Below are 23,053 nucleotides of genomic sequence, written 5' to 3' on the forward strand. Positions count from 1 at the left end.
GAGTTATTGTCCGAGCTAGACGGCCTAGACATTCTTTCGCGGCTCCGCCCCAGACTGTGGCTCGCTCTGTTGGTCTGAGCAAGCGACGACTGGCTTCAGGGGAGTAGTACCTCCCCTGTTCTTCGCTAAACATATGATATGACTACTCCCACTCCTCGTTAGAAACGGCCGTTCGTTTCAGCCAAATGACGTCCAATGCTGGACAAAGGCATCCCCCAAGGATTTCCGCGACCTTCAAAAAAGTTCTCGAGTGGTGATCACGGGCGGGAAGACGTAGTGTGGGCAGGCCCCCCACTAGGTGGATCGACGATCTGGTAAAGGTCCTAAGAGGCGACTAAGCAACGCTGAAAACCAGCGTCGGGGCACGCGTGGCTCGATTAATGCTGAGCCTTTTTGGCACAAAATATGCGTGTATAGTTTTAAGTCCCTTTGTTCTGTTTTTTGTTTTCTTTTGTGTCAAATAAAGTTTTTCTTATTCTTATTCAACAAATACCCGTCTGGCCAGTGTGGGGAGTGCAGGGCTGATCCTGCATTTGCTTCTGGTATATTACAGGGTCAAGCTTCTGCAGTGGAGGTTCTAGTTAAAAGTTCTGGGTTCGATTCCCGAGTGGGTCAATTAACATAGTGTCAAATCACATTACTCGTAATCGTTTCCAGTTCGGTTATTAATGTTCCACATTACCTACAATTACACTCGGTCCAACCTGCTTTTCCGAAAAACAGAACAGTCTGTATATTTTCTATGTTTTAGAAGACACGTGACAAAACATCGTTGGATATAACTCTATACCTAGCTTGAAGTCTGAAGCCTTAGTAGAAAACTATTATTGCCTAAGCTAGCTGTAGGTTTCCCTTAAAGTACATATACACTACAACGTATCTGGTTAGTTTCTATCAAGATGTCTTCAGTAACTTCCAAAAAAATAGTTCCAATGTGATTCAAAAACCAGTTAAAAATAAGAAATAAAGGGTCGCATTAATAAACAATCCTCAATCTTCAGATTCAGTTTGAGTGATTGGTTGAGTAGAGACCAATCTCAAAATTGAAAAAGTTCGCACTTGAGCATTGCTTAAAAATACGATCCTTATGCCCGTTTTCACCATCAAACCAAATTTTTAAGTGACCCTTATGAAAACAAAATTCCTGTATTATGACTATTATGAGCTACCATAGGGGTCACTTAAAAATTAGGGATTGATGGTGAAAACGGGCACTAGGCATTCTTAATACTGTACACGTTTTGTGTGTGAAATACTAAAATATCTACGATGATCAAACTATGAATAAACACATCATTGATGATTTATTGTAGTCACTTCAATAATTTGATTATGAAACATGAACAACTAAACGTAATTTTGACAGGTACAGTCAACCTCAATAATCATATTTACTGTCAAAGTGCTCCAAAACACACTCTCTATGGAACAATATTTTTAAACCACTTTCACCGCAAACATATTTTTGTAGTCGACTGTACAACTGTACGCTGTCTCTGTCTAACCAATAAGATGGACAGAGACGGCATGACGAGCTGTCAAAATGTCTAAAGGTCGAAATGACGTTTAAAACACATCAAACTCAAGAAAACAAGTTAGTTTTTTACCTTTTTAATTTCGCAGACATCCAAATCATGATAACAAATACCTATAATGGGTGCTCAGACGTTAAGATCTTTAGCAAGAAAATAAAGTTCAAAAAAAATCATCAAAAATATTGGCATATCTTCAAAACAAAAGAAACGGACTATAAACAACTAGAAAAAATTACAGCTGATTGCTAAAAGTTCAATGACTTCGAATTTGCAACAGGTCATTGACCTTATGACATTTACAAAATAATGAGAAAAAAATATCTTGAAAAAGTCCGATGCAGTTACTAACATCTTCAATGTAGGTTTTGAATCGTAATATTAACGAAATAAAGTTAAAATGTGAAGGTATTTTCTTCATTGTTCTATATGTTCAACACCAAGTCTGCCTATCCAAATCTTTCAATTACTTAAACCTTACTCTTCACACACAAAGTTCACAATCTTTTGAAGAAGTCTAACGATATTCACCGAACTGCTTCAAGAACTAGACATTAACCAGGGTCTCATAATCTTTGAAGTAAGTCAGCTTACTTTTAAGAGTCACAAATTTGGTCTACGCCAAAGATCTTTACGTCGTACACCCTTAGTAATAAAGTTCATAATTACCTCAGCAATAGTAGCGGCCGTGGAGTTCCTTGCCCGCCTGGCGGTCTTGGGATCGGCAGCTGGAGGCCTCCCGATGTCATTCGATATGGACTTAGACCTCGATATCTCCCCATAGCTGTTCTGATTCTGTTGCTGCTGCTGTTGCTGTTCTTTGATCCTCTGAGTTAAGGGCACGTAGTTCGCTGGAGAGTACTTGTTGTAGAAATCCGCTTGCGACATCGCTAGCGCAGCAGAACTGATTACGCTTCGCTTGTTTCTGGAAGGTTCGCTCGGCTTCCCGCTTTCGCTTCTTGTCGTCGAAATATCGCGGGATCTAGATTCTGAACGCTCGGAGCGATACCGGCTTGATATACCACTGTCTGAATCCGTCACACTGGGAGCACGGGAGTTCCTGGAATATTCCACGAGGGAAGTCTTCCTTTCTCTTTTGCCGTCGACATCTGAGTATCTCGATCGGAACTCCGAAGTCTTATCACCGTATGTGCTCCGCAAAGTTGATGACACGTAAGAACCACTGCTCGTTCTGAAGTATGGCTTCTCTAAACTCGATGAGGACGTAAACGTTAGTCGATGGGACCCAGACAAGCTGGAGGAGGTAGAAGTGAACCGGGAAGGCGAGACGACAGGCATTTTGGCTATTTCTATACACTTACACCTTAAACCTATGTGTATATCACATAGTTTGCCTTAGCTCTAGCTATAATAGGTAGCGGTTATGGACGGCGGCTGGTTTCTATGCATTTTCCCCTCGGTGGAAACAGTTCTGGAACAAAAGAGTTATGATATAGACCGTATGCTGTTGGAATAGTGCGTATTTTAGGTCAGGCAGATAAATTGCGGACATAAATGTCAGTTAGGATCAGTGATATATGCACCTCATGTCTACGACATTCGGACGTTAATTGATTGATGCTCATCTAATGCGCTGAATAATTCTTTCTATTTTGTGCCCTAATACTAATTCTTTAAGGCGTAAATTAATACTTGACGACATATTTATAGCTGTGCCTATTCTGTGCTTTTACATTTACCTATAAGATCTTTTGTTAATTGTATTTGAGGTAATAAATAAAAATCTGATAGAGATGGGCGACTTTTTTGGGTCCTGAAGGACTGGCAGGAGAAGCTCTATGGGACATGTGAGTGCGGTTAAAATGGCCTGGCGTAAAGTAAAGTTTTTGAATACTTAGACGAATTTTATGGCAGTTTTGAACATAAATATTTATTTAAATTCTTCATCATCAATCATCCGAAAGGTCATACGCGGTTCAAAGTGTGTCTGCCAGTAAGAGGAAAAGGCGCAAAATAAACAGACTATGGTTTGAATCGCATAAAGGGGGAAAAACAAAAATTTGACACTTATTTTGCGATCAATTATTGATTTCTAATGAATCAGACCCAATGATTTTACAACCATAGTAAATACGCACAGCAGGAAATTTCCTAGAGCCAATAATCGCGATGACTTTGCCTGTAGCCAGACGTTCCGCTTAAAAACATTAATATTAACATATTGAACGTATGAACCACCGTTAACATAAGCTGTGCACACAAAAATTAACACTATGAATTACGCACGCGGGCAAGGTCGTTCGCTACGTAATGGAATTACGTACATTAAAAAGACCTTTCAGGGACCAAAAGTCAAAGAACTGGCAGATGACAAAAAATAAGTTCGAGTCTTCTTTTTTTTTGTTTCTTAATTTTTTGCTTTCAAAGCTGTATTAATTCTTGACTTAAGTACGTATGTAGGTATTATGAAATTATTATTTGTAATTTTAATCAATGCCAATATAATAAATGTTTCTCCAATATTAAAAATAGGATGTTAAAAATAGGGCATAGATTTTAATAATGCTAATGATCACAGCACTCAATGCAAGGGCTTAAATATTTATTATTGTTTCATAATGTCTAAAATTTAAAAAATTGACACAAACTTAGTGATGGCTAACAAATATAAGTATTTAAAAAAAATTACTCAAAGAACTTTTTAAACCCTGGATCACTTACATTACATTAACTATTACAAATCCTTTATTTTTATAGTTACAGTAAGTTGCAACTTTAGCTTAAGATTCGAAAAGTTTTTGGGAAATCTTCCTATAAATATTTTTACTTTCTTTCTTTCTTTCAAATATTATGAATGCTAAAGGTTCTATAAGTAGGTCGGTACTAAGAATGTATGGATGTTTGTTATTATTATGTTTGTAAAACTACAGAACAACTTTTAGTTAAATTTTAAAGTCGTTACCTTACACAGCACAACTAAATACCTTGATTTATTTAATAAAATAAATAAATGAACATATTGAAAGGGATTTTTTAAGTCGAACAAAAGTTGGAGCAAGACTAAGGAATAAATATTATACATCACGTTTCAAGAATACTTAATTTTAATGTTTACTAATACAGAATGTATATGATCACTTGATGATGACGAGGAGTTAACTCACATTTTAGTTAATTAACTTTAATTAATTCTTAGGAATTCTGAGCACTGACCTACTTTTTTTGCACACTGAGAACCAGCATTTGAAAATTTAATGAGCAATTTCTTCTTTCTTTCTTTTCAGCCAAATGACGTCCACTGCTGGACAAAGGCCTCCCCCAAGGTTTTCCACAATGAACGGTCTTGTCCAGCAGTAATGAGCAATAATTAGGCTTTATGATTCAAAGAACCTTGACCTAAAGAAAAAAAAATCACTTTTTAGGTTATGTTTTGATTTTTTTTTGGCAAAATTTTGGAGGCTTTCACAAACTGGTTTTCTGGTAGGTATGTTGATTTGTTAAAAAATTCACTGATAATCATTAGATTTACGTTTGAAATGTGTAAAAATTGAACCAATTGGATTTTTTGGACAAAATGTTTCTAATAAGCTGTCTGACAGGCAGGGCCCTGGTACGACAGATGGAGTCAAGGTCACACATTCTGCAGAAGAATCCAATTGATTTCTTTGTTCATTCTTTTTGCACGATAAAAAATGTTGAAATTGAAAAACTCACGATTCTTTTCGCACTTTTTCACGCGAGTTAGACCCGAATTTAACACCGTAACATGATACTGCTGAAAAAATTGATTTCAGCTTCAAGGCCAATTTGTTTGGGGCACAATACCGCGCAGTAATCACTTTCTCGCACTCACCAGGCCTGACTCTCGCAAAATCATCAAATACAGCCGAAAATACTCACGGTTTATTTTTAGTTACATGATAGGTACGAACGTAAAGTTATAATGAGCACTAATTTAATTTTTACAATCACGTGGGCCACGACGTGTTTTATTAAATCGATCGTTTAAGCAGCTGAAATACTCACAAATATTTAAAAACTGGTAACCAAGATATTCATTCGACAGCTAAATATCACAATAGTAGAACATGGATCAAAAGTCGTAGTTGTAACTTAAATATCACTCGCGAAGGACACTGCTTATACACTTTAAAAGGCTTGAACTTATTAAAACGGTTCGTTTTGCGTTTGGAAAATTATTTGTTCGACTGTGTAGATTGTAACTTTAGAAGTTCGGGTCTCCATAGCTCCATTGCAGTGACGTCACGCATTTTGTTGGCAATCCTATTTTTATGCCACTTCCTACTCAAACGATAAAATGTCTTACTAACTGGAATTCTATAAAGAATGTAACCCTTCCTGCGTTGGATTAAAGTTGATATTCGAAATTCTCAAAGGATCCCTAAATCTGTGATTGGATTTTTGTACGCGATGTTGCTGTAAGAAAAAAACATGGCGAACCTTTTCAGACAGATGTCATCGGTCAGCTGTTATTTATTCATGACTGGAAATTATATTTATTTGACGAAGAATACTGGAATTATTTGTGTTTATCACACGTTTTTGTCATAATTGTTATCATAAAGTGAAAAACAATAAATTACTTTAAATTAGATTTGTAATATTACTCTGTGGTTACATAAGTAATCTCGCTACTCGCCGCTAGATGTCAGTGTGCTGCTTATTATAGTATGTCTATTCCCCAATAGATGTCGCTAAGCGTAGGTAGAGTATGAAAACGAATTTTCCAGCGCTATACCAACATAGAGAAATAAGAAAAAGGGACTTTTAAGCAATTTATTAATAAGTAACTTTAATTTCAAGTTTGCAGTACCTTAGTACCTTCTGTCATTTCTTCTTTTAATAATTTTAAGTTGTATCTAAAGCTCTACATTTATTTTGTGCAGCCAAGATATTTACCTTTTTGAGATTTGGTAGCAGACATAAGTTTTGGGATAATTTTCCCTACAAGTAGGTAGGTAATAGATAAAATTGCTTTCAATATACCAAGAACGGTAGGTACCTAAAGAAAACCACCACTTATACTTTAACTACTACATTTTTGAGATAGTTTTGTAGCAAATTACTGAAGTAGGTAACTTGCAATGTATTTTACAACAAAATCTTCCATCATTGTTTGGTTTGCAAAACAAAACGTTACATTACTGTATACCTAGTGGTCACTATATGAGCCCCATATCCATTTCTCTACTGATAATCAATCTGGTCAGGTGGGGATTCTTGGATGGCTTAAACATGCAGGTGCGGTTTTGTTCCCCAGTCGATGAAGCACCTGATGTCATGCCCTGAGTGCCCAAGCAACTGCACTCAGGAGGATTTGATGAGTGCTACTGACAACGCCACTCTTGTGGCGGAGTTTTGGGCTGACACTGTGTAGGTTTGTTGTCGACACGAAAAGAAGAAGATCAAGCCTGCAATAAATCTAACCAAATTAAAACTATGTGTCCAATATTCAACTTTAAATGCCCCACACCAATTATTTTCATCTCACATTTTTTCACATTCACCTCTTTCATCATCATAATTTCAGCCACAGGACGTTCACTGCTAAACATAGGCCTCCCCTAATGATTTCCACATCGCCCGGTTGGTAGTGGCCTGCATCCAGCGCCTTCTTGCAACCTTTATAAGGTCGTCGATCCACCTTGTGGTTACCAAAATGGTGATAAATATATTGCCACGATTTTTCCACACGTTTCAAGTCTACTACCGTACTCTACCAGTGTGTACGCAATAAAATTGTAAGCTATACTTATTACAGTGAAAGCATAGTTCTCAACCAATCACAGCAGTAGGTAAATGGGAGATGTTAACAACCCATAACTATTGTAGGTTTTGCCAGTGACTTCGCTTGACTTTAAATAAAATAATAATAATAATAATATTTCTTATCGAATTAAATTCCTGTATTATAAGAGTTTTTGGGACAAACTGTACAGATTTGCTTTTATTAACTGCATTTGTAACTCTACCAAAATAAAAAAAACATTTTTGCGTATTGAAAAGTCCCCAGAAATCTAGTTTTGTTAATGCTTTTACTGTAAAGCAGCAATATTCTGTAAAAATACTTTTATTTATTTATTTCTCTTTATTATAGAAACATACAGCCTTATTTGATAGATGCTGCATGTAACATGCATCTAAAAATTAAATTTCTATTTATCTATTTCTTAGATTTTGCAGAATCTAGGTAGATAAAAATGGATTTTCCCAGCCTCGGTCTATGTTACTTGTACAAACTCAAGGTGGACTAGTGACGATTATCTAATACGAAAAGAAAAAGATTATTACCTATTTTATCCAGAATAATAAATAGAAAGTAGTTGTTTAGTGTAAGTAATATCGATGGGTCACGATTAAAGACTACGTTAGTCTCAGATAGGGTGACCATTCGTCCGGTGGTCCGGGTCCTGATCCGGACTTTCTATCCGGCTTTTTAATTTATTTAAAACTCTAACTGTTTTAGACTTTAGAGTACTGCTATAAATGTTATTGAGTAGGGCTAGATCTATTCCGAACCCTTACATGACATTGGCTTGCCATGATCTACTATGTTAGACTGAAATTGCAAGATTGCAGACGTAAGAACGTAAGAACGTTTGCAATGTAGGTAGGTCTAAAAATAATATCCCAAATATTATCGCTCCCAAAACAGAGATCTACAACTCTATCTTATAGGATTTCATTTATATTTACTATCGATGGTGGGATTTCGGTAAAAAAAAATACATAATAGATTGAAAACGGTTTAACGGAGTCCTAGTATCAGGACTCTGTTAAACTAGATCGAAATTAAAACATTAACACTACGTTATAGTAAGAAGAAAACTTTTGTAAGAATATCCGGTTTTCAGTCAGGACTTTCCCCGTATCTAATGGTGTCTCTAGTCCCAGACGAAGCAGCCTCAGCCAGCCATAGTAACAAGACATTGCTATTGTAACCACTGTCTGGCAAAATATTATTACCTATGCTCTGACAATTTCGTCCGTTCCTAAAGGTCCCAAACCCGTCTGGCCAGCGTGGGGAGTGTAGGACAAATCCTCTTGCCTCTGGTAAATTAGAGAGGGTCGTGCTCCTGCAATGGAGACTAAATGATGACGATAATGATGTCCAAAGGTGACTGAGTCTCTTCCGCCACTTCTTCTCAGCACCAGTTCATATTATCCCAAAGTGGTGGTAGGTCAAACTATATTTGGGACGTGTAGTGCCCTGAAAAGGGCTTTATCCCAACTAATATTATAAATGCGAAAGTAACTCTGTCTGTCTGTCTGTCTGTTACGCTTTCCCGCTTAAACCTCGCAACCGATTTTGATGAAATTTGGCATAGAGATAGTTTGAGTCCCGGGAAAGAACATAGGATAGTTTTTATCCCGGTTTTTGAAACAGGGACGCGCGCGATAAAGTTTTTCTGTGACAGACAAAATTCCACGCGGGCGAAGCCGCGGGCGGAAAGCTAGTACTGAATAAAATTTTGATTTGAAAATGACGTTCACCGCTGGACAAAGGCATCCCCCAAGGATTTCGCATCCAGGTGCTTCCCGCGACCTTCACCAGATCGTCTGTCCATTAGTGGGAGGCCTTCCTACACTACAATTTACAATTCCATTCTGACAATTTATTAAATTATAATTTCAATTCTACCTATTTTAAATATCATTATTAACTATTATTTTTTTGTACCTAAGCTGCTAGGCATGAGGTATGAATTTAGATATTTATATATTTTGGAAAATATACAGATTTACATGTAAGTAGGTACCTAATTGTAATACAGATAGCATTGTTATTAATTTGTGTTACAATTAGCCTAGTTTCAATTAAAAATCTAAAAATGTCCCTAATTTTGATCCCTTTCAAGTTTTTCCATAAAATATATTTCTCTTCCCAGGTCCAAGGTGTGATTTCTCTGTATCGATCATCATAATGGTTCCAGTGACTTTTGTGGAAACGTGGAACAAACTGAGAGATGTGAGTACGAGTAGGTGCCTACTTTCACATTCACTCACAGAAATATTAGAGGTGGTGTATTTAGATACGTAGAGTTTAATTATGTACACTATACAAAGCACACGGTTTCGTTCGCGCCAGCCATTTGACATCCACTGCTGGAAAAAGGCCTCCTCCGAAGATTTCCACAAAGACTTGTCCTGCCCGCATCCAGATGCTTTCCGCGACCTTCACCAGATCGTTGGTCCACCTAGTGGAAGATCTGACCCACGGGTTACCATGAATTGTTATGGACCCTTCAGATTATTAACAACATACTTTAGAAATTGGGATAAATGTGGAAACGGTACTATTCCCACCTCACGTTCCCACCGCTTCAACTCCTGTGTAGCCAGGATCTACAGCTTTACCGCCAATAAAACCCAACCAGTGAAGGTCAAGTTTGTCTCGGGGGAAAGCTAAACTGTCATTAACGTGGAAAGCAAGAATTAAGATAAATATTTAGAAAATTAATTTGCATATTTCATACTTGGCCAATCTAAGGTCTGTCACCTTTTTGTACCGCCAATTTGTGCCAATTCAAAAACAAGTCTCAACTTGACTCTACCGCGAACAAGTTGGTGCTTGTTTAGTTTTGGGCCCCAGTGACATAGAGCTCGGTTAAATTGCTGACGTGATTATTTCATCATCATCAGGTCATTCAGTCTCCACTGCACGAGCACGACCCTTTAATTTACCAGAGGCAATTTTTTTTTATCCACAACGAGGAAGCTCTTGGACTGTATCACACCTGATGGTAAGTGATGATCAGGCAAGGTGGAAGCGAGCTCCACCCGGAATCCTCAACCACGGAGGAACTGGCTATCTTACCTCTAACTGCCGGAACACTACAATGATGTTAACATTGTGGTTATGGCGACAGACTTAGGTGAGATGGTGGTAGCTAGCCAGGCGGACTTAGAACAAGCCCTACCACCAACCAAACCGGACAGAAAAATCTGCCCCCACTGGGAATCGAACCCGGGACCTCTGCGTCTGAAGCAGGTGGTCCTACCACTAGACCACAGAGGCGGTTAAAATGGATTGTATGAACTTTATTGACCAACGACCTTATAAAGGTACCAGGAAGGCGCTGGATGCAGGCCGCTAATCACCGGTCAGCGTGGAAGTCATTGGGGGAGGCCTATGTTCAGCAGTGGACGTCTTGTGTCTGAAGTGATGATGATGATGATAAACCTTTATTGGTAACTAGGAAATAAGTAATAGTTGATAATTAAATATATTGTACGTATTATTAACACATAAGTAGGTACATAATAGGTAGTGCAACTCTCTGATGCAATTGCATTGCATTATATTGTATTTTCTCTCTCTAAAATTGCAGGTAAGTCCAGTCCAGTCCAGAAGATTTGATAAGACAGGTAATTAAGTGAATAGAAATGTAAGTATTTTTTACAGTAATCAAAACTAGGTACATCAGATTTATTGTTTAAATTGTAACCTATTTTAGGTATTCGATGTTTATGTAAAATTGTCAAAAGACAGTTTTTGTTTTAATTTATATAAATTTTATATAATGGGAATGGGATTATTTACACATGTATATGTATATCTATATATCTAGTAATTGTTGTATACTTATTGCTAAAGAATTTTTAGGATCGACTTACTGAAAACGAACGTATAAGGTCATTTTTTTAAATACCTATTATTACATACACATAAACTATTAAAATTATGCGACGAACAATTCTTGAGGAATGTGACCACAAGAATGTTTTATTTTATTTATAAAACATACCCACAAGGTGGACCGACGACATCATAAAGGTAGCAGAAAAGCGCTGGACGCAGGCCTCTACCAACCGGGCAACATGGAAAGCATTAGGGGAGGCCTATGTTCAGCAGTGGACGTCCTATGGCTGAGATGATGATGATGATGATAAAACATACAGTTAGTAATACATTACAATACAGGGTGTTAGGTAAATGGGTATATGAGCCGACACTAGCCCATGTTAACATGGGCATATAAATGGTATGGTGAAGTCAGAAATTTGATATCATGATTTAATTTTTTTAAATTGTCATACAAAATAAATTTTATAAAATCAGATTTGTATGAAAATTTAAATAATTAAAATGAAGATATCAATTTTCTGACTTCAACATACCATTTATATGCCCATGTTAACATGGGCTAGTGTCGGCTCATATACCCATTTACCTAACACCCTGTATACCTACATAAATAACTACTGCAAATGTAATGTACCCAAATTTATGCACAATAAATTATTTGATTTGATTTGATTTTTTGATTTGATAAAACATACAATTAAAGTACTGAAAAACGACGACTCTACAAAAAAATACTATGAAATAGATTTACTGAATGAAAAAACATGGTGTAAATTTTATTTCACACATCTTATTCGATCACTATTTAATGACTAGGAATTAATTAAATCTATTTCCCCTCTAAACACACAGGGTAAAATCTTTCAAAATAATTTCACAAACTCAGTAAGCTAGAGAGAGCAGATTTACTTATTTTAAAGTAGATTTGTGGCTGAATTTTGTAACTGACTAGAAAAAATTTATAAAATATCCAACTCTAATAAGTTTTTTTAATACTGTACCCTGTGTGTGAAATTACAATTTAATAATATTAACCACCACTAAAATATCTTATTGAATTTTTGGTAAAATTATTTGTAAGTCATATGAAAAGAAATATAAGTAGGTATTTCTTATAACAAGATTAAAGTACGTAGGATTTGTAATGCCTATAAGAACTATGATTTTACTAAATCATTCATGAAGTCGGACTTACTAAACTAGGTTTTCTTATTTACCTTTAATTACTAAAATTATTCCAATTTACCTACACACCATTGGTATGGAAAAATTAGCAATTTTTAAAGTAGGTTTTGAATACTATTGCTGTTTTTATAGAGTTAAATTAACCTTTGACGATTATTTTCGGTTTTTTCTTTTTCATTGATTTATTTTCTAATTCATTTTTTCTAATAAGACCAACATTATTTTTCCAATTAATACCACCACACCATCAGAAAAAAACCGACTCTACATTTACCATAACCAAAAAAAATCGCAAGCAACTTCTCGATCGCCACCATAGCAGTGGTGGGCCCTCAAATTTGGGTGATAGGTAAAAAAACTATACCTACGGCTGGGAGTTTAGGCAGCAGTCGAGTCGAGACAGCCGTGCGGCGGAACGCGACGCCATTTCGGTTTAACACTCGCTCCAACCGCACGCTCCTGCCATCCCTCGTACCCAGGCTACCCTGGCATCACCCCCAAAAAACCGCGTTCCCAGTGCTCTACGTCACACTTCACCCATTGGGCAGACCCTTATCACCGCTATCAAGCCACGAGATCCGAGCACAGCGCGTGAGCATTATGCCTACGCGACGCGACCGTGTTGCCGCGCAAAATTTTCGCACATATACAAGCACGTCGTGTCAAATAAGATTCTTATAGGCCTATTTAGAAAAATACACCAAAACAACCGGAAGACTGTCTAGTTTCGGACTGTGTAAGTTTCAAAATGAAATTCGGTTGGGGATAAGGATTTTTTTGGCAATTTGTGAAGTGACTGTGCGTGTGCGATTCAAGATTCGCGTTTGTGCACATGGATTGTTACCAGTTCGGGCTGCTTTGGATAAAACACGTGGAAATGTAAGTACATACCTTATTTTATATAAACATAATGAGTTCTTATCATAAAATGTGTTTTTTCGAGCATTTTAGACGATCTCAAGCTCACGGCGTTCGCGCCATGCCACGTACAGCGTAGAGACGATTATTTGGATTTATAAAGCTTAAACCACCTTAATACTGTTATAAAATAGGTTTCTTAATCAATTTAAAGTGTAATGCATGTAATTTATATAAAATTGTAACGTTTTATATCGTTTTTTTGTCGAAAAAACGTCGTCAAAATGTGCCACGCTATTGCGACTCTACCAAGAAAGCATGCGCTAGAATTATCTTCATTCCTCGCTGATTATGCTTTTATTTTTTATAAATAAGGCATTTTTCTTAAAAATAATTGATATAAATACAGTTTTATAGCCGGGTAAGCATTCTATATCTTACTACATATAACTCTGTAGGTCCAATTAGTTTCTTCCTACTCTTCCTAAAAACAGCCTTCCAGGTTAATAATTGTCAAATATTTCTACTTAAAAGTAGTACATTTTGATATTAAAACATATAAATCTATCAACTGATAGTATAAGGCGTGTAAATCAATCAAAACAAACTCTTTAGATTATCTTAAAAGGTACTGAAATACAATACGAAAATTTGGCCTAAAAATATCAAAAAATCAAGTGCTTATGTACTAAGTTTATGTACAACTTTTAAAATATTAGCTAACCTAAATATTTAGGCAACAATTTACGTACCTAAAAGACTCTATAAATATAATTTAAAACCCATTTAATATCATACCCATGCTTCAAAACTATATTAGCTATAGCAAAATACAAAGTTCGTCCTTCATTTTATTAAAATTGATTTTAAAAATATAATTAATTAGAAATAATAACATAACTATTATTATATCAGATAAATATTGGACTTTAAAGGGACTCTACGTTATGCATTTTCAAACACGAGCATATTTTAAGATGGTAGAATATATAATAATTATATCTATGACTAAAATATTAAAATAAATAAGTTCATTCATGTATCATCATCATATTTTAAACCATAGGATATAATATAGCCAAAATAAAGTACATAATATTATTTAATCCAAAAAATTCCCAATCCCTTTTGCACTGATTTTTAAAAAGTTAAAATATAATAAATAAATATAATCACAATGTAATTTTATACATACAGCACATCCTATTTATAAAAGTCTTTAGATACCTCTATAGACCTATATGTTAAAATATAAATAAGTATGTAAATAATCATGGTTACATAATGTACAATAGTATATTTTTAATCAAAAACTTACAAATAGACAAATAGTTAAATGAAAAAAATTACGTCTATCACAAATTCATATGATTTAGTACACTCTATGATCCTTTAGGAATTTAAATGTAAATGAAGTCGGTTAAAAATAACCATAAGAATAAAACCCATATTAAAATAACTATTACATGGGCATTTTATAATAATAGGTAGTTATGAAACGAAATAATAACCTTTAAAATAATTGGAAATGACAATAATTATACAACATTTATTTTTATTTTAAATAATACGTCATATTTAAGTTTTAGTAGACGTGCATTATTTACTATTTGTAAAACTACGTACCTAATGTAGCATATCAAAATTAATAATAATGTGGATGTGCTTTGAATTATTAAGTAACTACCTATTATTAGCATAATTTCCTTGTAATAATCATGTCTGTTACTATCCTATGATATTATTTTGTGCCACAAATATTATTTATTTATTTTATTGAGCTATCAACATGAGATACACAATAAAAAAAAACAATTAAGCCAAAGTTCTCTAGCTAACTGCTCCCACAAAAACGATAACTACAGAATGCATTATATTTTGATGCAACCACGAATTTGACATTATGTAGAGCATATAATATGATTATGCACATAGTTATGTACTTATGTCATTATGATAATGCACGTACATAAAAGTGTTAATAATAAAATACTTTTATTACGGTTTTATTATTTTTAAAGTTTTTAGATTTTTTTAAAGGTTACAAATGTATTATTTTCATTTGTAGCTTTTTTTTATTGTACACCTATTAGGCTATATTCAGAATCGAGTTTGATTATAGGAATGCACAATGCACTATCGTATGCAGTCACTGAATTTTTTAGAAAAACCAAATGTATGTGTATTTAATATCATATTGCATTTCTAGTTAGATACATCACTCTACATTAGCTTATACTTTGTTTTATTTAAACTTCTTTATAATATTGTATTAATTAAATTATTTTAAATATTACTTTACGCTCTGCCAACTATGCATTTCTGCTGCATTTCCCAAAGGTCGACTTATAGACATAACCACAGCATTAAGTTCGTCCTGTCGTATATAATTGTTAGTTTTGCAATAAATGTGGTTCAAAATGGATACTGAATTGTCGAAAATAATAAAAGGATTATGTTATTTAATTTACTTCAATTCTGCTAAATCAAATTATTCGAAAATAAAATTTTTAACCTAGCATAGCACTGAAACGCAATGGTTAATAAAAATTATGCAATTTCAAAATAAAATATTTTTTGTTACAGCTTTAATGAAAGCTCTTTCAGTGAATTTGATATCACACATAGAGCTTTTGCCCTAAAAAATGCTATTCACTTAAATAAATATTAATGTCTTTGCTTGGTTCAAAAGTTATGACCAATATAAAGTTAGAAATATTTTAGCAGAGTCTGACAGACATAGATGTAAGGATTTTATATTTCTTCAAAATTGTACGGAACCCTAAATCAAAAAGGTATGTTGCCCATTGGTTTTTTTTAACCAACTCTTTTAAAGCTCCATAAAAATTTAAGATTTTTTGAAAGAGAGAGAGAGAGTCAAAGAGTATCAAATCATACCTACTAAATATTTCACATTTCTTTCAGATGATTCACTATTATGTCAAGTGCAAAGACAGATTTAAATAAACAATAGTGTTACTAATTATAAAGAAATTAGTAGCTTTTAGAAAGTATGTATAGTCAAATAGTTTCAGTCAAAGTCAAATTCAAAATGATCAATTATTTAAATTAATCATCAGAATATTTCATCATCCTCATTTCGACCAATGGCAGTCCACTGCTGGATGGAAAGCCTTCCCCAAGGAATCCCAGAAAGCTCTTTCTGTCACTATTGTCCACTTCTGGATAGAAAACCTTCCCCAAGGAATACCAGAAAGCTCCCAGAAAGTCTAGTCTGAGCTATCCTCCTGATTCTGTTCTTGGTCCATTCAGTATTGTGAGGGAGATGATTAACTAATTTAAACAAGTGACCTTATAAGAGGCGACTTAGGGCCTACACATCAAACAGAGAACGGGCAGCAGCCGCCAACCCGCCTGCCAAGCGTGGGGATTATGGCAAAACCCTCCACTTTAGTGGAGGAGGCTCATAGTCCAGCAGTGGACTGTAAAGGGCTGTTGATGATGATGATGATGATGATGACTTCGAGCATAGCCTGCTCCATCGGCCTTTGGGTGACCTTGAGCCTTCTTATGAGGCCCATGGTAAGCCACCACGTCTCAGATCTATTAACCATCACTGGCAACACACACTGGTAAAGACTTTTGTCTTGCGACGATCTGGTGAAGGTCGTGGAAGAGCCTGGATCCGGCCGCGAAGGACCTGTCGCTATGGAATTCCTTGGGGGAGGCCTTTGTCCAGCAGTGGACGTCATTTGGCTGAAACGAACAAATGATCGAACCGTAAAGGAACCTCTACAAGTCTCTCAGGTTAGTTAAAGGATGAACCTCAAAACTCGATTGAGGTTCTAGCAAAGATTGAGACTTGATTGGTAGAATTTCAATATTTAGTTAGACCAATCACTAGAGAGAATCTATGACTCAGATTCATTTGAATATTAGAGACAGAATATTTGCCATATTGCTGAGAAGAAGTACCGCAACAAAATCAGCCAGTTATAACAATAAATAATAATAAAATAACAGTCAAATTAAAATTCTTTTAGATCCTTTTAGTGCTTTGTGGAGAAAAAGTGGCGGAAGAAACTGAGTCGTAGTCAAAATTTTAAATCAGTTTAATGTTACATCAAGTAATAGATACATGCAGAACCCTGGAATGTAAATTAATTTCACTCTTGACACTTTTTATAATCACCAAAGATCCGCCAGCGTTTTTGCCCACGTCCGCATTCGTGGCAACGAATTTAGAATTATTATTCCAGTGTAAAAAATACTCATAGTTACGTGGTCACTAGTTTGAGAGAACTCTGGTTCCTGTGTCTATTCTTCAATAGGTGCTATGTGGTAATTGATATTCTACTTCAAATCCTTTATTAGTTTGTTCGTTCGTTTCAGTCAAATGACGTCCACTGCTGGACAAAGGCCTCCCCCAAGGATTTCCTTAACGACCGGTCCAGCGCTGCCCGCATCCAGGTTCTTCCCGCGACCTTCACCAGATCGTCGGTCTACCTACCTAGTGAGGCCTGCCCACGCTATGTCATGTCTTTCGGCCCATGATCGCCCTTTTTAGGGCACATAAACGTCCCAATATACCTTGTCCAAGCACCACTTCGGGACAACATATCAGCTGGTGCTGGTATTACTCCTCTTATTTCTCCTATAGTCTTTTTCACCTAAGATGATCCGTATGACACTTCAAGGTTATCCATATTACGCATACTACATATGCAGAATATTTTTGAAAAAATATTTGTATTTTATTAGCAATATAATAAAAAAGAATTAACTACTTGTCTTGAAATATATAGTAAAATCTGAGTCTATTGATTATATTTTAATTAAATACGATGTAAAAATATTTTTTATTTAATGTACGCAATGTGTGAAACGGAATAGATTTAGTGCTGGGGTATTTGTTGAATAACAAAATCGATTACAAAATAGATTCATTAATCGATTGCAGTGAATACTTAGTTATTAAAAACATCACAAAAATCAACTATATTTTTCGATTGTTGACTTTAATAAACGCATTGAAAATAAATTAATAGTTTTTAATTTCAAGAAATAGAACCAGTACTTTTTAGGAATCGTTTTTTTGAACACGAAGTCCATGGAATTTGAATATTATCAATAAAAAATTGTTACAAAAATATGTTTCATTAAAAAAACATGCTTTTTGTTAAATGACACCTGTACAAAATATTTCTCTAAAAATAGGTTTTACTAACTCTTAGGAAAAAATCGATAGATAAATGCTATGGGTTAGTTATGTGACATCTCTATAACTTTCAAACTCGAAACTTCATACGGATCATCTTACGTGAAAAATACTATAGTGGAGGAAAAAATCAGTTATGACATCAGAGCGGCGTTTGACACCTATGGCTGACAGTTAATATTTTTTTTATAGCATTAGGGTTGTGAAAGAACTGAGAACCGCACTCACACCTCTGTGCATACAGGTCTGCTGGTGAAGAATGCTTTTAGCATTAATGCCCGTTTTCACCATCAACTTTCCCCTGGGAGAACTTGACCTTCACTGGTTGGGTTATTGGCGGTAAAGCTGTGTTGTCCCGAAGTGTTGTTAGGGCAAGCAATATGGGACATACAGAAGTGCCCTGAAAAAGGACTCCTCATTAGTGCTCTTCGGGGAGGCTTATTGGACTGCAATTGACTGATTTGATGATAGTGATATAGTTAATGAGAGAAAGTCTTAAAACTCTACTGAGACTCTCCAACTATATTTTTCCTGTGCTAATAAAATTACGTACTAATTTCAGCCTGCAGCTTTGTCCTCTTTTTTTAAGTTTTATTCCTTACCATATACCATTCATTACCATGTAACAAAAATAATTATTTTTTTCTCTTACTTACAAACTTCCATCGCATATTTTATCATTAAATATTTATTTGTGATTTAATATTTATTTTAGGACAAAATTTAACCAATGTCCTACTGAGTCCATAATTTCATCAAAATCGGTTCAGCAATTTATGCATAAAATCGTGTCACACAAACACACTTCCGAATTTACAATGTTACACTATGAACCAAAAGCCCATTCTAGCTGGACAAAAAGGGTCATCGCCGATCTTTGATTGGTTTATCAAAAACGATAGCTTAATAACCAGAAGAAAGGGTTCAGTCATTATTTTTAGCAAATACCCTCCGATAATTTAGTAATTTTAAGTCAAACTTGAACAAGTGAGTATTTTACGATGAAATCATTCACTTTCTTGCGTTTGATATATCAGTGTCTCCTGACTAATTCTAAGTTAATTGTGAAAATTTTTGTTATGGATCGTGAACTAGAAGGTATGTGTTACATATTAAACTAAAAAGTTATTCCTAATACCTATTAATTAATTAAGATACATGTCGAAATAAATTGAAAATTAGTATTTTTTTACGTTTTTTTGTATTTGCGAGACCGGGAACTATATTACCCCTCATGTCCCCGGGCTGGATTTTTTATATGAAGTAGCCACATATGTTAGCTTCAAGAAATAGTAGGTTGTAGACAGCACACTAAAGCACAACTTTGTTTTTTTTGTAGAAAACGTAGTGGAGGTGACGCGAAGTGAGTTTTATCAGGAGTGGTTAAAACACACAAAAAACAATAAAACTTCTGGACTATTAGATTATTTAATAGCTAGATTCGAGTTAAAAGACGCTACGGAGTGTTGTTTACGAAAAATTAAAAAGAATTTAACTCGGATAAACGCAAAATTAGGGGAAAAATGGGTTCAGTCTGGTAAAACTCGGGACTATTTTGAGACAAATCCGATTGGTGTGGAATGGCTTAGTGGTGAGAACTTTAAATTTACAGTAACACATATTTTGCACCCATGCACATCATCATCAGAAAGTCAATCTACTCCTAGTCCTGGTCGCCCGAAGATTGACTTTGCCCGAGCCTCGTGTAAAACAAAAAGAAGACGCGTTGATGATTTGATTAAGTCCCGCAGTACTGACGAATTAGTAATGGCCGCCCAGGTATCATCAAGATTATCAGGAAAACGTGATGTAGCAAATATAATTAAAGATGTAACTGAAAGTCCTGAAAAAGCAGGCGAGGTGAAGAAAAAACTTTCAGTATCTAGCTCTCAACGGTGTTTGACTAATGACGAAGCGTTAGCTTATTATATCGATGCTAAGTGTACTAGCTACATATACAAAAAAAGTAGAAAATGGGCACTTAAAGTAGGTCACAATGTATTTCCGTCATATAGTAAAGTACAAAAGGCAAAAAAAAATTGTTATCCTGTTCAAGATTCTATTTATATTGACGAAACACGGGCAGAAATTAAGTTGCAGGCAATCCTTGACAAAACTGCTGAACGTTTACTTTTTGCACAGAGTAACGTTCTTGAAAACATGTCCACTTCAGAATTTAAATTGATTTGTAAATGGGGTTGTGATACTTGTGATGGCAGTTCCGGATATAGCACCTATAAGCAAAAATTTTCCAATGTTGATGAGACTGACGAGTATTTATTTGTATTTTCTCTAGTGCCTCTTCGGTTGTATGATAGTGATAATTGTATCATATGGCAGAATCCTAGACCTTCGTCAACGATGTATTGTCGACCTATCAAATTTATTTTCTCCAAAGAGAATACTGAGCTTACAATGAGTGAAACTAATAAAGTATTAGAAGAAATAAATCAATTGGTATCCAAAGTGTTTGAGATTAATGGAAAAGAAGTTTCTGTAAAGTACGAAATGTTATTAACCATGATCGACGGTAAAGTATGTAACGCTTTAACCGAAACTTCCTCATCTCTAAGGTGCTATTTATGTGGATTAACGTCAAAAAATCTAAATGATGAAAACAGAGAGTATACAGTTGATCCAGATAAATTAGGTTTCGGTTTATCAACCCTACATGCTTTGTTGCGATGCTTTGAGTGTATGTTACATATAAGTTATCGCCTGGATATTAAGAAATGGCAGGTAAGGGAAGCAGATGATAAAATTTCAGTACAACAAAGATCAGCTTTAATTAAACAGGCATTTAGAGAAAAGTTAGGGTTAATTATAGATAAGCCAAAACCTGGGTACGGTTCTACAAACGATGGAAATACGGCACGTAAATTTTTTTCAAATCCTGAAATCAGTGCCGAAATTACTGGATTGAATGTTGATTTACTGAAAAATCTTAGTTTCTTGCTCAGGGCACTGTCATCAGGGTATGATATAAATCTAGAAGCGTTTGAAAAACTGGCTCGTGCGACAAGATCACTATATCTTTGTCATTATTCCTGGTATTATATGCCCCCTACGCTACACAAAATTTTTGTACATAGTACAGATATTATAAAACATTATCTGATTCCAATTGGACAGCTCTCTGAAGAGGCGCAGGAGGCAAGAAACAAAGATTGTCGTAGATTCCGAACACACCATACGCGAAAGTGTTCGCGAACTGCGACAAACAGTGATATGATCTCCATGTTATTGATTTCATCTGACCCATTAATTAATAGCAAGAGAGAAATTCCAAAAAAGAAAAGTGGTTCATTGCCTTCCCAGGTCTTAGAGCTGCTTAAGTCACCCGAAATTGTAATATCTACAATATATCCTATTGCCGGTGAACTTACAGAAGATGACGAAAGTGAAGATAGTGAAAGTGAAGAAGATATTACCGAATAAATAAATATAGAGGTACAATAAGTACATACGTTTTTGTAAATGAAGGTTTTCTTTTTGTTATTAATATTATTATATCTTATATTTATTTTTTTATTATAAACAAAACGCTTTTCTACAATACAAAAAAGTAGGTAGGTTAAAAAAAGTATTTGTCATGAAGTTAAAGCATTACCAAACAGCAACAGTTATTTGTGTTAAAATATAGTTAAAAATGTCTGATGAAGATAGATCTCCGTCCCCAAGCATTCTTGGATCTGTAAAGAAGAGGAAATTCTGTGAATCAAAATCGAAGTCATCTTCATCCAAAACGAATAAAGAAACACAGGTCCAATATTCAGATATTTTAGATTGTATTGTCTATAAAAGAAATCGATGGGATCCCAGTGATGTGCGAGGGCAAGTGAACTTAATACACGATATTGATTTTGAATTGGAAAAACCGTTAGACCCCAGAAATCAACAGTTTGCAAAACTGCTAGCTTTTGAACTGGAGCGGGTCCCTGAAGAAAAACGTTCCATGACTTATTCTAAAATTTTGGATTTCGTAAGAAAAGTAAGAAACGAGGACAGTTTAGCAAATGTGAGCTTGCCTAGTTGTGATGACTCCGAATAAGTCAAATTACAATAAATATAAGTAGTATCATTATTATTGTTATCGTTTTATTTAATTTCCATTATTATTAATAGCCATTTATAAGAAAACTAAGGCTTAAGTTTAGCATTATAACCCAATACTTTCACAGAACTAATGTCAAGCTGTTAAAATATCGAGCACCAGCATAAAAACACAATAATTTACCTTAACTTACAAGTCCAGTTTAACTAGACCTCCATACACGTACAAAATGTTTGATAAAGTGGGTCAGCGTATACTGGTTTTTGGTTTTATCCTAATTAAAAGCTTTCTGTGCTTTTTTTTTAACATATCATATCAAAGTAAGAGTATTTAAAGCAAATAGGACCTATTACAAGCCTTAAATAATTTTGTCCAGCTAGAATGGGGTTTTGGTTCACAGTGTGTTAGTATGAATAAGTAGACGTTGCGTCTTGGTTCGCGTAACGGACTAACGAACAATACAACGCCAATTTTGGTCAGGTTCGAATCCTGCAGGTGAGAAATTACAATGTAATGAGTATTTATATTCGGTGTCACATATTGCTTATATTAATTTAATCTGTTGTGTGTGTTGGTCGGTTTTCTATAATTGCTGCCGACCTCTGTCACGCTGCGTCTACTTTTGACTGAGTCTGTCAGCCGCTTCTAGGATTGACTAGGCAAAGCCCGAAACA

At 35.1% G+C, this 23,053-nt stretch overlaps 1 protein-coding gene and 2 long non-coding RNA genes across 4 annotated transcripts in view; 2 read left to right on the forward strand and 1 right to left on the reverse strand.

The window, feature by feature from the left end:
- LOC135085700 (uncharacterized) overlaps positions 1–5,822 on the reverse strand; it is a 45,871-nt gene extending 40,049 nt beyond the window's left edge. Inside the window, exons 1-2 of the mRNA XM_063980514.1 lie at positions 5,520–5,822; positions 2,202–2,964 (exon numbers count right to left, since the gene is read on the reverse strand). Of these exons, the coding sequence (XP_063836584.1) occupies positions 2,202–2,831 (630 nt within the window). The 5' untranslated portion in view covers positions 2,832–2,964; positions 5,520–5,822. The remainder of the gene's footprint in view (positions 1–2,201; positions 2,965–5,519) is intronic.
- The window catches only part of LOC135085706 (uncharacterized), a 463,562-nt gene that overhangs the window by 160,506 nt on the left and 280,003 nt on the right, over positions 1–23,053 (forward strand). The window lies entirely within an intron of this gene.
- The window catches only part of LOC135085712 (uncharacterized), a 106,089-nt gene continuing 95,740 nt past the window's right edge, over positions 12,705–23,053 (forward strand). The window contains exon 1 of the long non-coding RNA XR_010260195.1: positions 12,705–13,167. This is a non-coding gene — a long non-coding RNA (uncharacterized LOC135085712). The remainder of the gene's footprint in view (positions 13,168–23,053) is intronic.

This window comes from Ostrinia nubilalis, chromosome 29 (genome assembly GCF_963855985.1).
Source record: "Ostrinia nubilalis chromosome 29, ilOstNubi1.1, whole genome shotgun sequence".
Lineage (NCBI taxonomy): Eukaryota > Metazoa > Arthropoda > Insecta > Lepidoptera > Crambidae > Ostrinia > Ostrinia nubilalis.